This window comes from Pteropus alecto, unplaced genomic scaffold (assembly GCF_000325575.1).
Source record: "Pteropus alecto unplaced genomic scaffold, ASM32557v1 scaffold71, whole genome shotgun sequence".
NCBI classification, from domain to species: Eukaryota; Metazoa; Chordata; class Mammalia; order Chiroptera; family Pteropodidae; genus Pteropus; species Pteropus alecto.
Window position 1 is genome coordinate 19,624,583 of NW_006433024.1, and position 15,375 is coordinate 19,639,957.

Here is a 15,375-nt window from a genome sequence, read left to right on the forward strand (position 1 = left end):
CCACCTCCCGAGTGACCAGGTCAGGAAAAGAGAAAAGTATAAGGAGAAGGCTAAAAAACAAAACGGGGTCCTGCCACAGCCTCACGTTCAGCCCTTGTTTTCCAGGATGCGTTCTGGGCCAAGTACACAGGTGAGCACTGGGAAGGGTCTGCCTCAGGGAGTCCTGGGGACCCCAGTTAGAGAACATTCTACTCTAGAAAATCTGGTCCATTCAGTCATCCCCGCCCCCCTCATTCCTTCCTTCCATCTGTCTGTCCATCTCTCTGTTTCTAAATGTTGTTCTGCCCTTTACTTGAGCCCATCTTGTCCCTATCTGAATCCCCAAGGTGTTTCTGGTCTTTTCCAGCTTGTGAGTTGGTGAGGAAACCTCGAGAAAAGCTCGTGGAATGTCTGGAAGGTGAGGAGTTGACACGGGGGTGGGAGGTCAGGATATGAGGGGGACAGCATGGGAAAAGAGCAAAGGAGGGGTGAGTTAGGAGGTTGCCCAGTGGTGGCAGCCCCTGGCAATCTGACATTGCCCTGTTCCTGTGGTTCAGAGTGTATCTTTGCCTGGCTCTGGGCCTGGCAGTCAGTAAGATAATTAATGTTGGAGGAATGAATGAATGGATGGATAATGAATTAATGTTTAAGGCCTCATTCTCATGTGAGCCCCTGTCCATGCCAGTCAGTTTTCCCCATGTATCCAGGGCAGTGCTCCAATGCTGTCACATTCATTCTCCAAAACCTTGAGCGGCTCCCCATTGCTCCCAGAATAAAGCACCAGCTTCTTAGCATGATGAACTTTGTAGGTCTTGGCCTTAACCTCCCTTTCTAGCCTTATCTCCCATTGGATCAACCATGAAGCCACACCCCCAGCTATTCTGACAGCAAGCTCTTCTCTAAACATGTCAAGGTGGTTCTACTTCCTAGCCCTACATTGTCATCTTCCCCTGGAATGGCCATCACAGCCTACCAGAAACCTCCCTATCCTTCAAGGACTAGTTCCAATGCCACCACTGTTAGAGTGACAATAGGCCCAATGACAAGAACTCTTGAATCACTAGCCATACTTTCATTTGTTCAATAAGTTTTTCAGTTTTAACTGAGTCCCTGCTATGTGCCAGAAACTACATCGAGTGCTAGGTGTTTTAAGAAAATCAAGGAGCTCACAATTTCATGGGAAAACAAAAATACAAAATGTCAAAGTGATTGCTGGAAGAGTTCTGTTCCAGGTGCCAAGAGAATGCCAGGAGAAGGAGCCTTTAGTTTGCGGACAGAATCAGAGACAGCTCCCCAGAAGAAGTAGAGTTTTACCTGGATTTGTGGGATGCACTGACGAACAAAGAGGAGAGCATTCCAAGGCAAAGAAAATAGCATGGGCAAAGGTCCTGAGGCATAAGGAGCTAAAATAACAGGACAGGTAGACCAGAGCCAGATTAGCTCTTATTCACTTTTCATCCTGCTGGCCATGCAGAGCCACAGAGTCTAAACTCCATGGGGGCAAGAGTGTGGCACCAGGGCCTGGTGCTACCTTGACTATGACTGTCTTATTCATCACTAGTACCTGGCACAGTGCCTGTCAGAGGGTCATTGCAGGGTGGGCACTCAGTATATTTGGCAACTACTGTGAAATGGATTGGAGAACTGCTGAGTGCAGAGGAGGTGCTGAGTAAATGCAGGTTAAGGGTCATGAGCCAGGAGCTGGGAAGGGATGGATAGACAGAGCTTTGCTAAGAGAGAGTGGGGACAAATGCTCGGGGTAAGAAAACTGGCCTGGGGTCTCCACAGGTAACTGTGCCGAAGGTCTGGGTATGAACTACCGAGGGAATGTGAGTGTCACCCGGTCAGGCATTGAGTGCCAGCTATGGAGGAGTCGCTACCCACATAAGCCTGAGTGAGTAATGGGCAGGCCTGTCTGCCAGGAGGCTGAGAATGGGGCGGGGGTCAGGGGGGTGGGCAGGAGACACTGGAGTGGGTGGTGGTGGGGGATGGCCTTCTGCTAAGCAATGTCCTTTTCCAGAATCAACTCTACCACCCACCCTGGGGCTGACCTGCAGGAGAATTTCTGCCGCAACCCGGATAGCAGCAGCACTGGGCCTTGGTGCTATACTTCAGACCCCACCGTGCGGAGGGAGGAGTGCAGCATCCCTGTCTGTGGTGAGCTGGGGTGATTGGTCCATGGCCAAGGCCCAGGGGTCTTCACGGGGCCTGGAAGCCTGGGATAGAAAACAAGATCCTGACTCCCTCCAAGGGGGGTTACTCATTTACAACATAACATATTTGGGCCTGTTAGTGAAGTTAGGAGACCAGAGAGAGCTGGTTTCCAGCCTCCTCCTCTCCCTCCCATCTTCACTTCCCTATGATCCAGGCTGTGACTCATTCCAGGGATGCTTTCCTTCCTGCTCAAGGCACTCTTCCCTCCAGGAAGCCCTCCCTGACCACTTCAGTCCACGTGCCCTTTTTTTGAGCCCCGCAGGGCAAGCCTCCTACAGTCCAGCCCTGCAGGATTCTGTCATTATTATTCCTGGTGATCTGTCAGTTAGCTATAAGCCATAATCATGCTGCAAAACCCACGAAATCACAAACCACAAAAGCTCAGGGGAATACAGCAATAAGTATTTACTTCTTATTTGCATGAGGGTTGGCTGCAGTGGACTGCTCGTGTGTCTGTGGGGTCCATGACGTAACCTGGGCTTGGCAGGTGGCCTTATTTCAAACGATGGGTCCAACTGAGCTTGGCTCCTTGTGTGGGTTGGGTCCTCTACACGTACTCATTCTGGGGCTGAAAGACACCATCTTCCTGTGGTGATGGCGGGAGTACAAAACAATGAGCAGAAACACACCATATGTCTTCAGGCCTAGGCTCAGAACTGGCCTAGTCAGTTCTGCCCATGTTCCACTAGCCAGAGCGGCAGTGTGACCAAGGTCAAGGGGTGGAGAAAGCATGCTGAAATTGACCTGCTGCTCTATGTAGACATCCTTAGCCATCCCAACTATATTTCCTGCTGTGCCTTTCTGAAAACACAGAATCCTTCTTTAAAAACTCCAGGTAGTCACTCCCAATAGATTATAGACAGCCCTGTAGTAGATTACAGGAGGTGAAACCTGGTTACTAGCTCCAGCTTATCATGCACCAGACAGTCATGATGAATATTTTGTTTAAATCTCTCAACGACCCTGCAAGAATGGCATTAGCAACCTCCTTCACAGGCAAGCAAACTGAAGCACAGAGAGGTGAAGTTGCCGGAGGTCATACAGGAAGGAAGCTGCAAGGCAGGGGTTCAAATCCTGACTGTCTGGCTCCACGTATGGTCCCTGCCACTCTGCTCCCTTACCTCCTCACCCACCAGGCCAAGGGGGTGTCACTGTGGCGCTGACCCCACGCTCCAAAGGCCTCACCGTGAATGTGTCACCTCCATCTGAGCTGTGTGTCCCTGAGCGTGGCCGGCATTACCAGGGGCGCCTGGCGGTGACCATGTATGGGTCCCCCTGCCTGGCCTGGGACAGCTGGCAGGCCAAGGCCCTGAGCAAGGACCAAGACTTCAGCCCGGCTGTGCCGCTGCTGGAGAACTTCTGCCGCAACCCAGACGGGGACGAGGAGGGCGCATGGTGCTACGTGGGCGGGAAGCCTGGCGACTTCGAGTACTGCGACCTCGACTACTGTGGTGAGAGGGCAGGGCGGGCGCGCCTGAGACAGGTGGCAAAGCCTGGAGGGAGTAACAAGAACAGCGCCTCCCCTAATCTAAGGCTCACCGCGCACCCACATGAGTGCGCTCATTGCAGCCTTTCGTTACCCAGGTGGGAATAGGTTCTGTCCCCGTTTCACAGCTGAGCGCAGTGGGGCCTGGCGGGTGAAGCTGCCAGGTGCGCTTGCGCTCTTAATCTCCACATCAGAAGGTGTCCAAGGCCTGGAGGTGGCTTGGGGAGGTCTAGGGCCCGGGCAAGGAATGGCCCAGCCCTGTCCCAGCCTTTGCCGCGGTCCCTGCAGAGGAGGAGCCGATAGAGGAGGAGACTGGCGACGGGCTGGGCGAGGACCCGGACGCGGCCATCGAGGGGCGCACCACCACCGAGGACTTCCAGCCCTTCTTCAATGAGAAGACCTTCGGCGCGGGGGAGGCAGGTGAGGTGGCGGGCGCGCGGCGCGGCCGCGGGGCAGGGGCTGCGCTCTGCCGCTCACCGCCTGGCTCGCTCTGCAGACTGTGGGCTGCGGCCTCTGTTCGAAAAGAAGTTGCTGGAGGACGAAACGGAACAGGAGCTGCTGGAGTCCTATATCGAGGGGCGCATCGTGGCGGGCCGGGACGCGGAGAAGGGCCTGGCGCCCTGGTGAGTCCCTGACGCGCTGCTCCCATCACTGTGCCGGAGCCCCCGCCCCCAGCCCTGGGAGACTTCTCTTCCCTCAGACGCCTAGGCTACGGGGATACCGTGAGCCGAGCGTTGGCGTCTCATCCAGCCCTTTTGAGATTGGGTTTATTACTTCTCACGTGCAAACAGCCAAGCTGAGGCTCAGAGTTTAAGTGATGCTGCTAGTGGGTTGCACAGCAGGACTTGAACCCAAGTCCACTGACTCCAGAGCTGTGCTAAGCTGCACTGCTCTGGACTGGAACTGGGGGCAGTGTGCAAAAAGCAGGAGGCAGCCCCTAGCTGTCACGTGGGTGCCCCAGTCCCCAAGGGTGGCCAGGTCAACCTGGGGGCTGGGCCAGCAGGCAGCTCTGTCCAGTTTGCTCTTAAATCTGGGACTTTCTACTTCCAGGGTGGGTGGTAGGGCAGCTCCCCAGCTCTAACGCTTCCCATTCCCCCTGCCAGGCAGGTGATGCTTTTCCGGAAGAATCCTCAGGAGCTGCTGTGTGGGGCTAGCCTCATCAGTGACCGCTGGGTCCTCACTGCTGCCCACTGTCTCCTGTACCCGCCTTGGGACAAGAATTTCACTGAGAATGACCTTCTAGTGCGCATTGGCAAGCATTCCCGCACCAGGTACAGCATGGGAGGACCAGGAATGTCTGGCAGGGGTCTGAGTTCTCCAGAGTGACTCTGAGGGGCCATGGTGGCTCTGGGGCGTGTGGGAGATGTCTGTCTCTCAGGAGAAACCCCAGCAGTCTCTGCTGTAGGGTCCATTCGGCCACGTCCTGACCTTGGCTTCAGGTTACAGTCAGAGAAAGTAAGACTTGCCGAGAGTGAAATCCTGGCCTGCCCCTAGCTCTCTGGAGGCCAGACGCCAGGACATGGCTCAGGTGTGACTTCTGAATAGAGGCTGTTTGTATCATGGCCCACAGTCTGTGTACCTTCCCCATCTTCCTGGGCTGTTTGATTCCAAAGCTGCTTCCAGGAAAACTGCCAGGGAGCTGCCGGGTGCCACTTCACTGGTGACCTACTGGTCACCCTGACTCCCAGACCTTGAAGGCAGGCAGTTTTCTTTTTCAGGGGACTGCTGCCCCAGGGAACTCACTAGGTGGCTTATGGCCTCTCCTTCCTCTGTTGGGGTCTGCCCAGGTATGAGCGAGGCATTGAAAAGATCTCCATGCTGGAAAAGATCTACATCCACCCCCGGTACAACTGGCGGGATATCCTGGACCGCGACATCGCCCTGCTGAAGCTCAGGAAGCCCATTTCCTTCAGCGACTACATCCACCCCGTGTGCCTCCCTGACAAGCAGACGGCAGCCAGGTGGGGTGGCCAGGTGGGACGGCCAGGGGGCCATTAGCTGAGGGGCCTGGGATGAGTTCTGGGCCTGACTTGCCCTGTGTAGGCCTTGCAGAAGTTTCTTCCCTTCTCCAGGCCTCAGTTTCTTACAGAAAACCAAAAGGTTCTTTCTGCACTGGTGTTTGAGATTCAGATCTCTAAGGGGTGGTGCTGGGGCCAGAGGCTCCTGGAGGAGTTGTTTCTCACTAGGTCCGTCTCCCTTCCCCAAAGGTTGCTCCAGGCTGGATACAAAGGGCGGGTGACCGGCTGGGGCAACCTGAGGGAGACATGGACAGCCAGTGCTAGTGATACGCAGCCCAGTGTCCTGCAGGTGGTGAATGTGCCCATCGTGGAACGCCCAGTCTGCAAGGCATCCACCCGGATCCGCATCACTGACAACATGTTCTGTGCTGGCAAGTCCCCTGTGGCTCAGGGCCTTGGGGTTGGGGGGATGGAGACATGTTAAGAGCACAGACTTGTTCAAGTCCTGGCTCCAGTCATTTACAAGCCATATAACTTTGGGCAAAGTCACTTAACTTCTCGGAGGCTCAGTTTCTTTCTCTGTAAAATGGAGATAAAAGCCTTTTTTCCAAAAGGTTGTGTGAGGGTTCAATGAGATAGTATGTAAAGTGTTAGGTGTGGTGCTGGTCAATAATTCGTACGCATGAGCCCAGATAGCTGCAGGAGGCCATGGGGGAGGAAAAGCCATTCATTCGTTCAGTTATTCAACTAATATTTATTGAGTGCCTACTGTGATCTAGACGGTATTCCAGGGTGTATGACAAGGACCCAAACAGACAATGCCTGTGTCCTCGGAGAGCTTCCTTCCTAGAAGGAGAGAATGTCAGTAAACATATTTAGAAAGCAATCCCTGCTAGAAAGAAAAATGAAGCAGAGTAAGGGAGAAAGAGATGGGGACAGGGGTGATCTTCTAAATAGAGTGGCTGGAGAAGGCCTCTCTGAGAAGGTGACATTTGAGCAGAGACTGGAAGAAGTAAAGGAGTGAGCCAGTCTAGGGGCAGTGTACTCTAGGCTGAGGGGAGAGCAGGTGCAAAGGCCCTGGGGTGAGAGCATGCTTGGTATATCCGAGGAAGAACAGGGAGGCCTGAGTGGCTGGAGTGCAGTAAACACAGGAAGGGAAGTAGCAGAGAGGAGAGTAGCAGTAAGGAGAGAGGTCCAGGTAGGCACTGCTCTTAGGGCCTGGAAGAACTTTGGCTTTTACTGAGATAAAAAGTTATTAGAGGGTTTAGGGCAAGTGAATAAGTGGTCTCGTTATATTATTTATTTATTCATTCATTCATTCATTCATTTATTTAATTTATTTATTTATAGGCAAGGCAACCTTTGGTTGACCTCACAGATTGCAAGGACCTTGTCAACTTACAATCTCTTATTTTTAATTTTTTAATTTTTTTATACCTACAGCATCTGGTCTTCCTAGCTGGTCTCCTATCCACATGTTAAGCAGGCCTGACCCTGCTTAGCTTTTGAGGTCAGACAGGATCGGGCTTGTTCAGGGTAGCAAGTGTTAAGCAGGCCCGACCCTGCTTAGCTTTTGAGATCAGACAGGATCGGGCTTGTTCAGGGTAGCATAGCTGTAGACTAATTTGATTTTTTAAAATAAATTTTAGTGTAATTTCAGACTCACAGAAAAGTTGCAGAAATAATACAAAGAATTCCTGTATACCATCATCCAGATTCTGCCACTTTGTGTGTGTGTGTGTGTGTGTATGTACACTGTTTGAGAGCAAATGGTGCATATGATGCCTTTTTACCCACATAATTATTCTAAAGAACAAGGATGATCTCTTTTATAACCACGGAACCATTACTAAATTAGAAAATTAATAACGATACAGTACCATTATGTAATCTGTAGACGTTACTGAAATATTTTCCATTTGTCCTACTTGCTAATGTCTTTTATAGCAAAAGAAAAAAATGTTTTCTCATCCAGGGTCCAATCTAGGATTACTCATTTTATTTTGTTGTCAGTCTGTCTTTGTCTTCTATGAACTTTACAAGTACAGGGCAGTGACACTGTAGACTGACCCTCAGTTTGGGTCTGTTTAAGGTTTCCTCGTGATCAGATTCAGGCTAAGTGTGTTGTGACCTCTGTGTATCCCAGTAGCAGGCACACGATGTCGATTTGTCTTGTAAATGGTCAGATTAACTGACCTCTTGGTAAAGGTGGTGTCTGCATCTGCCAGGTTTCTCACTGTAGAGTTGTTTTTTATTTTTATTTTTTAACGTCTCGTGGGGAGAAACTTTGATATTGTCTACCGTATTTCTCATCAAATTGTTCTCCCAACTGGTGTCTGCCAAATGGTGACCTTCTAATTCTGTCACTCCTTCTACATTTATTCTTTATTTTATTGTAGGGAGACCTTTCTTTTCATTCTGTCAGTGTGGACTCATGGGGCCTTTATTCTAAGGGTTAAAGTTTGTCATTGCCGTTACTAATTTTGACGTCTGAATTATCCCAGATTTGGCCAGTGGGAATCCCTGCAACCTGGCTTCTGTGACTTTTGGAGATGTCCCTGTCATTCTCTGAGTACTTTCTTAGTTTTGGCACCAGAATATGTTCCTGGTTCATCCTGCTTCCCTTCTACTGGAGAATGGTGTTTAGAAATCAAGATCTGGGTGGTAGGTAGCACATTGCTACTAAGGTATCATTGCTTCTAGGCCCTCTCGGCAGACAGAACTAGAAATGCATATTGTGCAAACACCAGCATCTATACCCATTTTTCTATCAGTCTAAAACGATGAGTTCAAATTGAAGCCTCCCATTGCAACCCAACAGGATTAATTCCAGCTTTTCCCTTTCCACATTTATAACTGTTGACAGTGAGAAATCTGACTCCTATTCTCCATAATTTATTTACTTATTTGATCAATAGTAGAACACACACTTTCAGAATCACTCATCAATGGCTATGAAAAACAGTCCTACCAACTGTAGAGTTCATTATTTCTTCAGTTGTTTCTGTCCATAGCCTGATACTGTGTTCGAAAGTAACTTGGGTTATTTCTTTTTTTCTTCCTCCTCTGTTATTTAAAATATAGACAGTTAGGTTAATTTGTTTCTCATTGTGTTCAATTTGTGGTCCCCCTTCTCATCTTTGTTTTTATTTTACTTTTGGAGTATCAGTGGTTTTAAAATTGGGGCTCTTTGAAACAAGTACACTCAGAGAACTGATACTCCCCTTTTCCTCCCCCGCTTCCCACCCCATCCCGTCCACCCCATTTCCATCTATGCGCTGTAGTTAACTAGTCTCAGTAGTTTGTGGTTTATTCTTCTTGTGTTTCTTTTTGCATAAATGAGCAGACACATGCATATTATTTCCTTTTTCCTTACGACAGGGTAGTATACCATAGATATTCTTTTGTACTTTGCTTTTTTCACTTTATGTGTCCTGGAAATTCACTCCATTATTGGTTATAGAGTTCTTCCTCATTCTTTAAAAAAATGTTAATAGCCACATTATCCTTCATTGTGTGGATGTATCCACATTTTATTCAGCCATTTCCTGTGTATGGGTATTTAGATTGTTTCCTGTATTTTGAAGTCGAACATCTCTTCATATGCTTACTGACCATTTTTATATCTTTTTTTTGAATTGTCTGTTCACTTTTTGCCCATTTTTGGTCCCTTTCCCATAAAATTTTAAGTTCTTCACATATTGATATTATTAGCCTTTATTTGTGATATATGTTGTAAATATTTTCTCCCAGCTTGTTTTTTAACCTTTACAATTTTTTTGCCACTCAATTAAAAATTTTTATGTAGTCAAATTTATTAATAATTTATTTTATTGCATCAGGATTTTGCGTCAGAGTTAGAAAAACCTTCCTTACACTCAGGTAGTAGAGAAATTCACTCATGTTTTCTTTTAGTACTTGGTTTCATTTTTCTTAGATCTGAGTCATTTGGACTTTATGCTTGTATACGATGCAAGATATGGATCAAATTTATCTTTCTCCAAATGGCTAACCAGCTATCACTACACCATTTATTAAAAATTCCATATTTGCCCTAGTGATTTCAGATGTCACGTTCATCACATAATAGTGTATGTGTACTTAAGTCTGTTTTTAGTTGAAGACATTCTATTTGGTTCTCTTGGTCTGTTGTCTATTATATTAAAACACTGTCTTAATTATAGAGACTTTAGAGTATATTTTAATATCTGGTAGGGCTTGTTGTCTCTTAGTTTTTCTTTTCCAGTGTTTTCCTGGAAATGATTGCATGTTTGTTTTTCCATATGAACTTTGACATCAACTTGTCTAGCTCCCAAGGCTTGTGGGTATTTTTATTGGGATTATTTTAAATTTAGAAATTTAAGAACAACTGACATCTTTTTGCTGTTGAGTTGTTTTATCTAAAAGCAAGAAATGTCTTCTCATTTATTCAGGTCTGTGTTGTATCTTTTCAGAGTGATGAAATAATGTTATGATTATTTTCTCTGTGGCACCATATTTTATATATTTGTGTTTTCTCTTTATTTTTCTTGAGTAAATTCACTAAGGGTTACAAAAAACAAACAAAAGATATCTAGGAATTTGACTTATTAGGCCTATTGTTTTTCAATTCTGTACCTTGTTAATTTGTTTTTATCTTTAAAGTTTCTCTCTTGTGCTTTCTTTTGGTTTACTTTGCTGTCTTTCTAGTCTTTAAAGCTGACAGTTTGATTTATTTTTTAATTTTAAGTTTTGAGTAGGGCTGTGCCTTTTTCTCTGTTCATAGACAACACTATATAGTGTTTTCATTATCGTGTTTTAGAAATCCTGTAATTGCAGTTTGTATTCCTCTTTCACCCAAGAGTTGTTTAATAGGTGGTTTTTAAATTTTCAGATGGGAGGGCCCTTTTGTATTTTGATTTTTGTTAATAATTTTGAGTTTCACTACATTAGATCTGAGAGTGTTGTTTGTAATATTTCTATTTTATGGAACTATTTTTTTTTTTAAGAAAGCTGTTTAATTTCTATGAACCCGCTTTCTGAAAAGCTGTCAGTTCTATGAATATTATACATATGCTTGAGGTGTGTAGGTGTGTTCTCTTATTCATGTGTCAAGTTTGATATATATTCATAAACAAACCTTAACACTTGTCATTTGGTTCATTTAATATTTTCAGTTCATTGGATCTGCCTTTTACTGAGTTTGGTGTGTTAAATTCTATTAATGCCTTTCTGTCTCCTTGCTTTGCTTTTAGTTTTTTTTTTTTTTTTTTTTACTTTATATAAAAACATGGTGGTTGTGTTACTTGGTGCAGATATTCATAATTGTTATTTATTCATTGTGAATTTTGGCTTTTAGCATTAAAAGTGTTCTTTAAATTATATTCAATTTCAGGATTACTATCCCTGCTCTCACCTTGTTTCCATTAGCCCAATATACCATTGCCCATCTCTTTAATTTTAGCCTCTCTGAATCACTGTGTTATATATAGCATAAATGAGTCTTGTTACGTGAGCCAAATTAAAAATCTTGTTCTTTTTAAATAAGTCCATTCATATTGATTGGTATAATTGAATTAGTATTGTCATATTATTTTGTAATATTTGTGTGTATTTCATTTGTTGTTTTTCCTATCTGATCTTTTCAAAAAAATGATATATATATATATATATGTATGTGTGTGTATATATATATATACAAAAAAAAAAGGTTTGTGTTTTTGTTCTGATTATCTTTGGGCTTACATCTTTTTGAAATGCCCTTAGTTCCTTATTTTCTTATATGATCTTTTAATTGTAACTCCTACCTATTGTCTATACAATCAATGAATTTCCTTTCCTTTCTCTTCTCTCATATTTTTAGCTGCATTTTTTTCCTACTTGTCAGAACAGTAAATCAATCCTTTTGCTTAAACATTCATCTCTTGGTTGGATGAAGCTTAATGTCTGCTAGTAGATTCTTCAAGAAGGGTTTTGGGTGTAGAATTTTCTGAGTTCTTATATAATTGATTTTCTGTAGCCTTGACACCTGATGGTCAGCTTGGTTGCATATGAAATCTGTGGTTCACATTTTCCTTCCTTGAATTTTTTGAAAATATGGCTTTATTTTGGCTTGCTTTGTATGTTGTTTTTGAAAAGTCTGATGGCAGTATAATTTTTTGGACCTTGTAAGGTATTTGCTCTTTTTGCTGGGAGGCTTTGAGGGTTTTTCTTCATCTTTGAAGTCTGTTTTATTAGGATATGTCTCAGCATTGAATGTTTCAGGTCAATGTTGCCAAGTGCCCAATGGATGTATGTACATTCAATCTTATTTCTGTGAAGTTTTCTTTGATTATATTATAAATATTAGATCTGTTTCATTGTTTTATTTTTCTTCTTGAGGGACTCAAATTTCTTTGGTCTGAGGAGTTCCATTTCAACCACTTTTTGCTTGGTATTCCTATTGCTTTGTCCATTTATTTTTGATTTTGAATTTCGAAGTCAAGGTGTTTTGTAACATCCCAAAAATTTACTTGAGGAAATTTAATTCAGTTTCAGTTTTCTTCTGTTTCATGGTTGTGTTTTGGGAAGAATTTTTATTAGCTGAGATGTTTTTACTTATTTTTCAATTACAGTTGACATTCAATATTATTTTATATTAGTTTCAGGTGTATGGCATAGTGGTTAGACATTTATATAATTTATGAAGTGATCCTCCTGATAAGTCTAGTATCTACCTGGTACCATAGTTATTACAATATCATTGACTATATTCTGTATGCTATATTTTACATCCCCGTGACTATTTTGTAACTACCAATTTGTATTTCTTAATCTCTTCGCCTTTTTAACCCAGCCCCCTAAACTTCCTCCCGCTTATCAAACCATCAGTTTGTTCTCTATCTATGATTCTGTTCCTGTTCATTTATTTTGGTCTTTAGATTTGCATATAAGTGATACCATATGGTATTTGTCTTTCTCTTATTTCACTTAGCATTAATATCCTCTAGGTCCATACATGTTGTCACAAATGGTAAGATTTCATTGTTTTTTTACAACCAAGTAATATTCCATTGTACGTATGTACTGAGGTGTGTTTATTCTTTTGTTTTCCTTTAGTATCTTTGTATGGATCTATTTAGTTTTTGTCTACTCATTTTGTAGATTTGGGGTTATTTAAAAGGTTTATATTTCAATTGTCCTCGTTTCTTTTATTTTATATTTTTCCATCATAGCCACATAAGTTTTACTATTAGGTGTACAATTAGCTATATTAAATTGAAGTTTGGGTGTTCTCTGTATCCGTTATGTTAAAAGTGTGGTTTTTGTGTAGCTTCCATTATTCTTCATGTTATTCTGTATCGTTTGTGGACGATATGTGGGGAAATTTGGATAAAGGCTGCCGCCATTATCCTTAGCTACCTGTAAGTCTAACGTTTACTTTTTTAAGATCTTCTGCCTGATGTGTGGAGAACGTAGGTGGGCAAAAGTGACTAGGAAAACTAGTTCAGGGTAGAGGTGTACGTGAAATGCCCAGGGGTAGAAGTGGTGAGAAGTGTTTGGGTTTGGGATATGCAAAGAGAGAGCTGACAAGATTTGCTAAAGGGTGGGATGTGTGGGGTGAGCAAAAGACAAGAATGACTAGAAAGCATCCAGTGGACACTCACCAGTGTCCTGAAGGGGAGTAGCTGGAATATGAGCTATGCTCCTGAGTACCACTGTTCTCTCTCAAGGTTACAAGCCCGATGAAGGGAAACGAGGGGATGCTTGTGAAGGTGACAGTGGGGGACCCTTTGTCATGAAGGTAAGCTAGCTTCTCTAAAGGCCAGGAGCTGGTGGGTAGATCTGGGGAGTGGGGTGGGTAAGGAGGGACCCCAGTATTCAGAAATAGTTGCCTGAGAGGGTAATATTGACACTACCTTGGACTTGACTGTTGGAAACCCCATGTTTCTTCCTCAGAGCCCCTTTAACAAACGCTGGTATCAAATGGGCATCGTCTCATGGGGCGAAGGCTGTGACAGGGATGGAAAATATGGCTTCTACACACATGTGTTCCGCCTGAAGAAGTGGATACAGAAGGTCATTGATCGGCTTGGAAGTTAGGGGGCCACCCACATTCCAGGCTCCTCACTGCGAAATCAGAGAAAGCAATCCAGTGAAAGAATTATTTTTGTGGTTTGTTCCCAAAAACTATAGTTCTCAATAAAAACTATATCTCTGAGCCTCAGTGCTCCCAGTGCTGTTCATGGGCAGCTCAGGCAAGGCCAGTACCACTATTGGATAAAGAGGACTTAATAGAATCCACTACCCCCTAGATCAGGGCCAGGTGAGAGTTAAGATATATTTACGAATGTACCTTATCACTTGTTATTTAGATCACTTATATTCCTATTTTCAGTTCATCTGATCTGTCTTGTACATATTGCTATTATTCCTGTTAGGTGCCTTTATTCTCAGGGGGAACTAGGTATTACAGCCCACGGTAGGTGTGGAAGCGAGTTTCAGCTGGTGTGGAATGTTAATCGGTTGGTAACTACCTGGAGGACTGTGTTCAGAAGAGTCAGTCTGAGCTTGGAGGGGAAGAGTGAAGCCTGAATGCTGTGGGGACAGGACAGAGGAGTGGAGCATGGATGCCACGTGGTTACAATTCCTGGCCCAGATCTTCAACTAAGATCTTTAAAATTCATGGTTTAATGCAGGAAGGGACCTCAGGTAGGTACCTTTACCCCTAGCCCTTCCACTTTCCCATTTTCAATACATCAGGTAACAGAATTAGGACCAAGTTCCTTGCCCTCATTCTTTGGTTCTGGTTGACTAGAAAGCAGTGTAAAAACTGGGAATTCAGTGAGCTTGCAGGAACTTGGCAGCCCAGAACTTTAACTAGAGCAGGGAGAAGGGATTAGGAATTACAATACCCCAAATCTTTTTAAACCAGGGTACACATTCTCACAAGACTGCTTCCCTCCAACACAGCTGTCAGCATTGTAAGCTCTGGGCACTTTGTTTTTTCATATTAGTTGTGCTAATTCTAGACCCAAGCACAGCCATTATTTCTAAATATGTTCTATAGCAGTGAACTCCTCCATCCTCCCTTCAGTGAACGCCTACTCCCATGGGCGAGAGGCAAGTTTAATTTCAGGCTGCGTAGGGGCCACCTGAAAATCACGACTGGAAGCAAGAGAGGATTCATTTTCCATCAACTTTACATTTTCTTCAACTGCTGTTCAAAAAATGAAGTCTACAAAAATTCCTTTGAACTTAATTATTGCCCCAAAAGTCTCCCATCTGAATCCAGAACCTTAGTACTGAGGTGTTTCTGACTGGAAGGAGGCCCTGGGGAATTGATTCCAGAGGTGACTCCTCAGTTCATTTTCTGGTCCTCATGCAGACTGATGGGAAGCAGCTGCTAGTCTGGACTCAGACTCTGATAACAAGGCAGGAAGCCCCTAAGCAATCCTGTATTCCTTTAGGCTAACGACCTCAAATCAGATCACTATCCCTGGTCACGATCTCACGTGCATTTGGGCAGCAAAGTGGCAGGACGCCAAGAGCTCCTTGGAACCACAGTTATAATGGGAGGAAGCTATGACCAAAACCTCAAAACTGGGAAGAACGAAGCTTCGTGCTCCCCTACGAGCCGCCCAAGGAGGGCAGGACAGGCGAGTTCCTCTTCTCCCAAGGAGTGAGAGGCGGCGCCCCTTAGGTAGGCATCTGACCTTCCCGACTGGCCGGGTACTCAGCTGGTCCCAAGAACAGGTGACAGAAAGCTGCCCAACACTC

General features: G+C 44.7%; 1 protein-coding gene across 2 annotated transcripts in view; it reads left to right on the top strand.

Moving 5' to 3' along the window:
* F2 (coagulation factor II, thrombin) overlaps positions 1–15,276 on the top strand; it is a 24,727-nt gene extending 9,451 nt beyond the window's left edge. For both annotated transcript variants that reach the window (XM_025044072.1, XM_006908094.3), the window contains 12 exons: positions 106–130; positions 347–397; positions 1,768–1,873; positions 2,000–2,136; positions 3,330–3,644; positions 3,968–4,099; positions 4,176–4,302; positions 4,783–4,950; positions 5,467–5,640; positions 5,887–6,068; positions 13,329–13,399; positions 13,555–15,276. In XM_025044072.1, the coding sequence (XP_024899840.1) occupies positions 106–130; positions 347–397; positions 1,768–1,873; positions 2,000–2,136; positions 3,330–3,644; positions 3,968–4,099; positions 4,176–4,302; positions 4,783–4,950; positions 5,467–5,640; positions 5,887–6,068; positions 13,329–13,399; positions 13,555–13,698 (1,632 nt within the window). In that variant the 3' untranslated portion in view covers positions 13,699–15,276. The remainder of the gene's footprint in view (positions 1–105; positions 131–346; positions 398–1,767; positions 1,874–1,999; positions 2,137–3,329; positions 3,645–3,967; positions 4,100–4,175; positions 4,303–4,782; positions 4,951–5,466; positions 5,641–5,886; positions 6,069–13,328; positions 13,400–13,554) is intronic.
* The last annotated feature ends 99 nt before the right edge of the window (positions 15,277–15,375 follow it).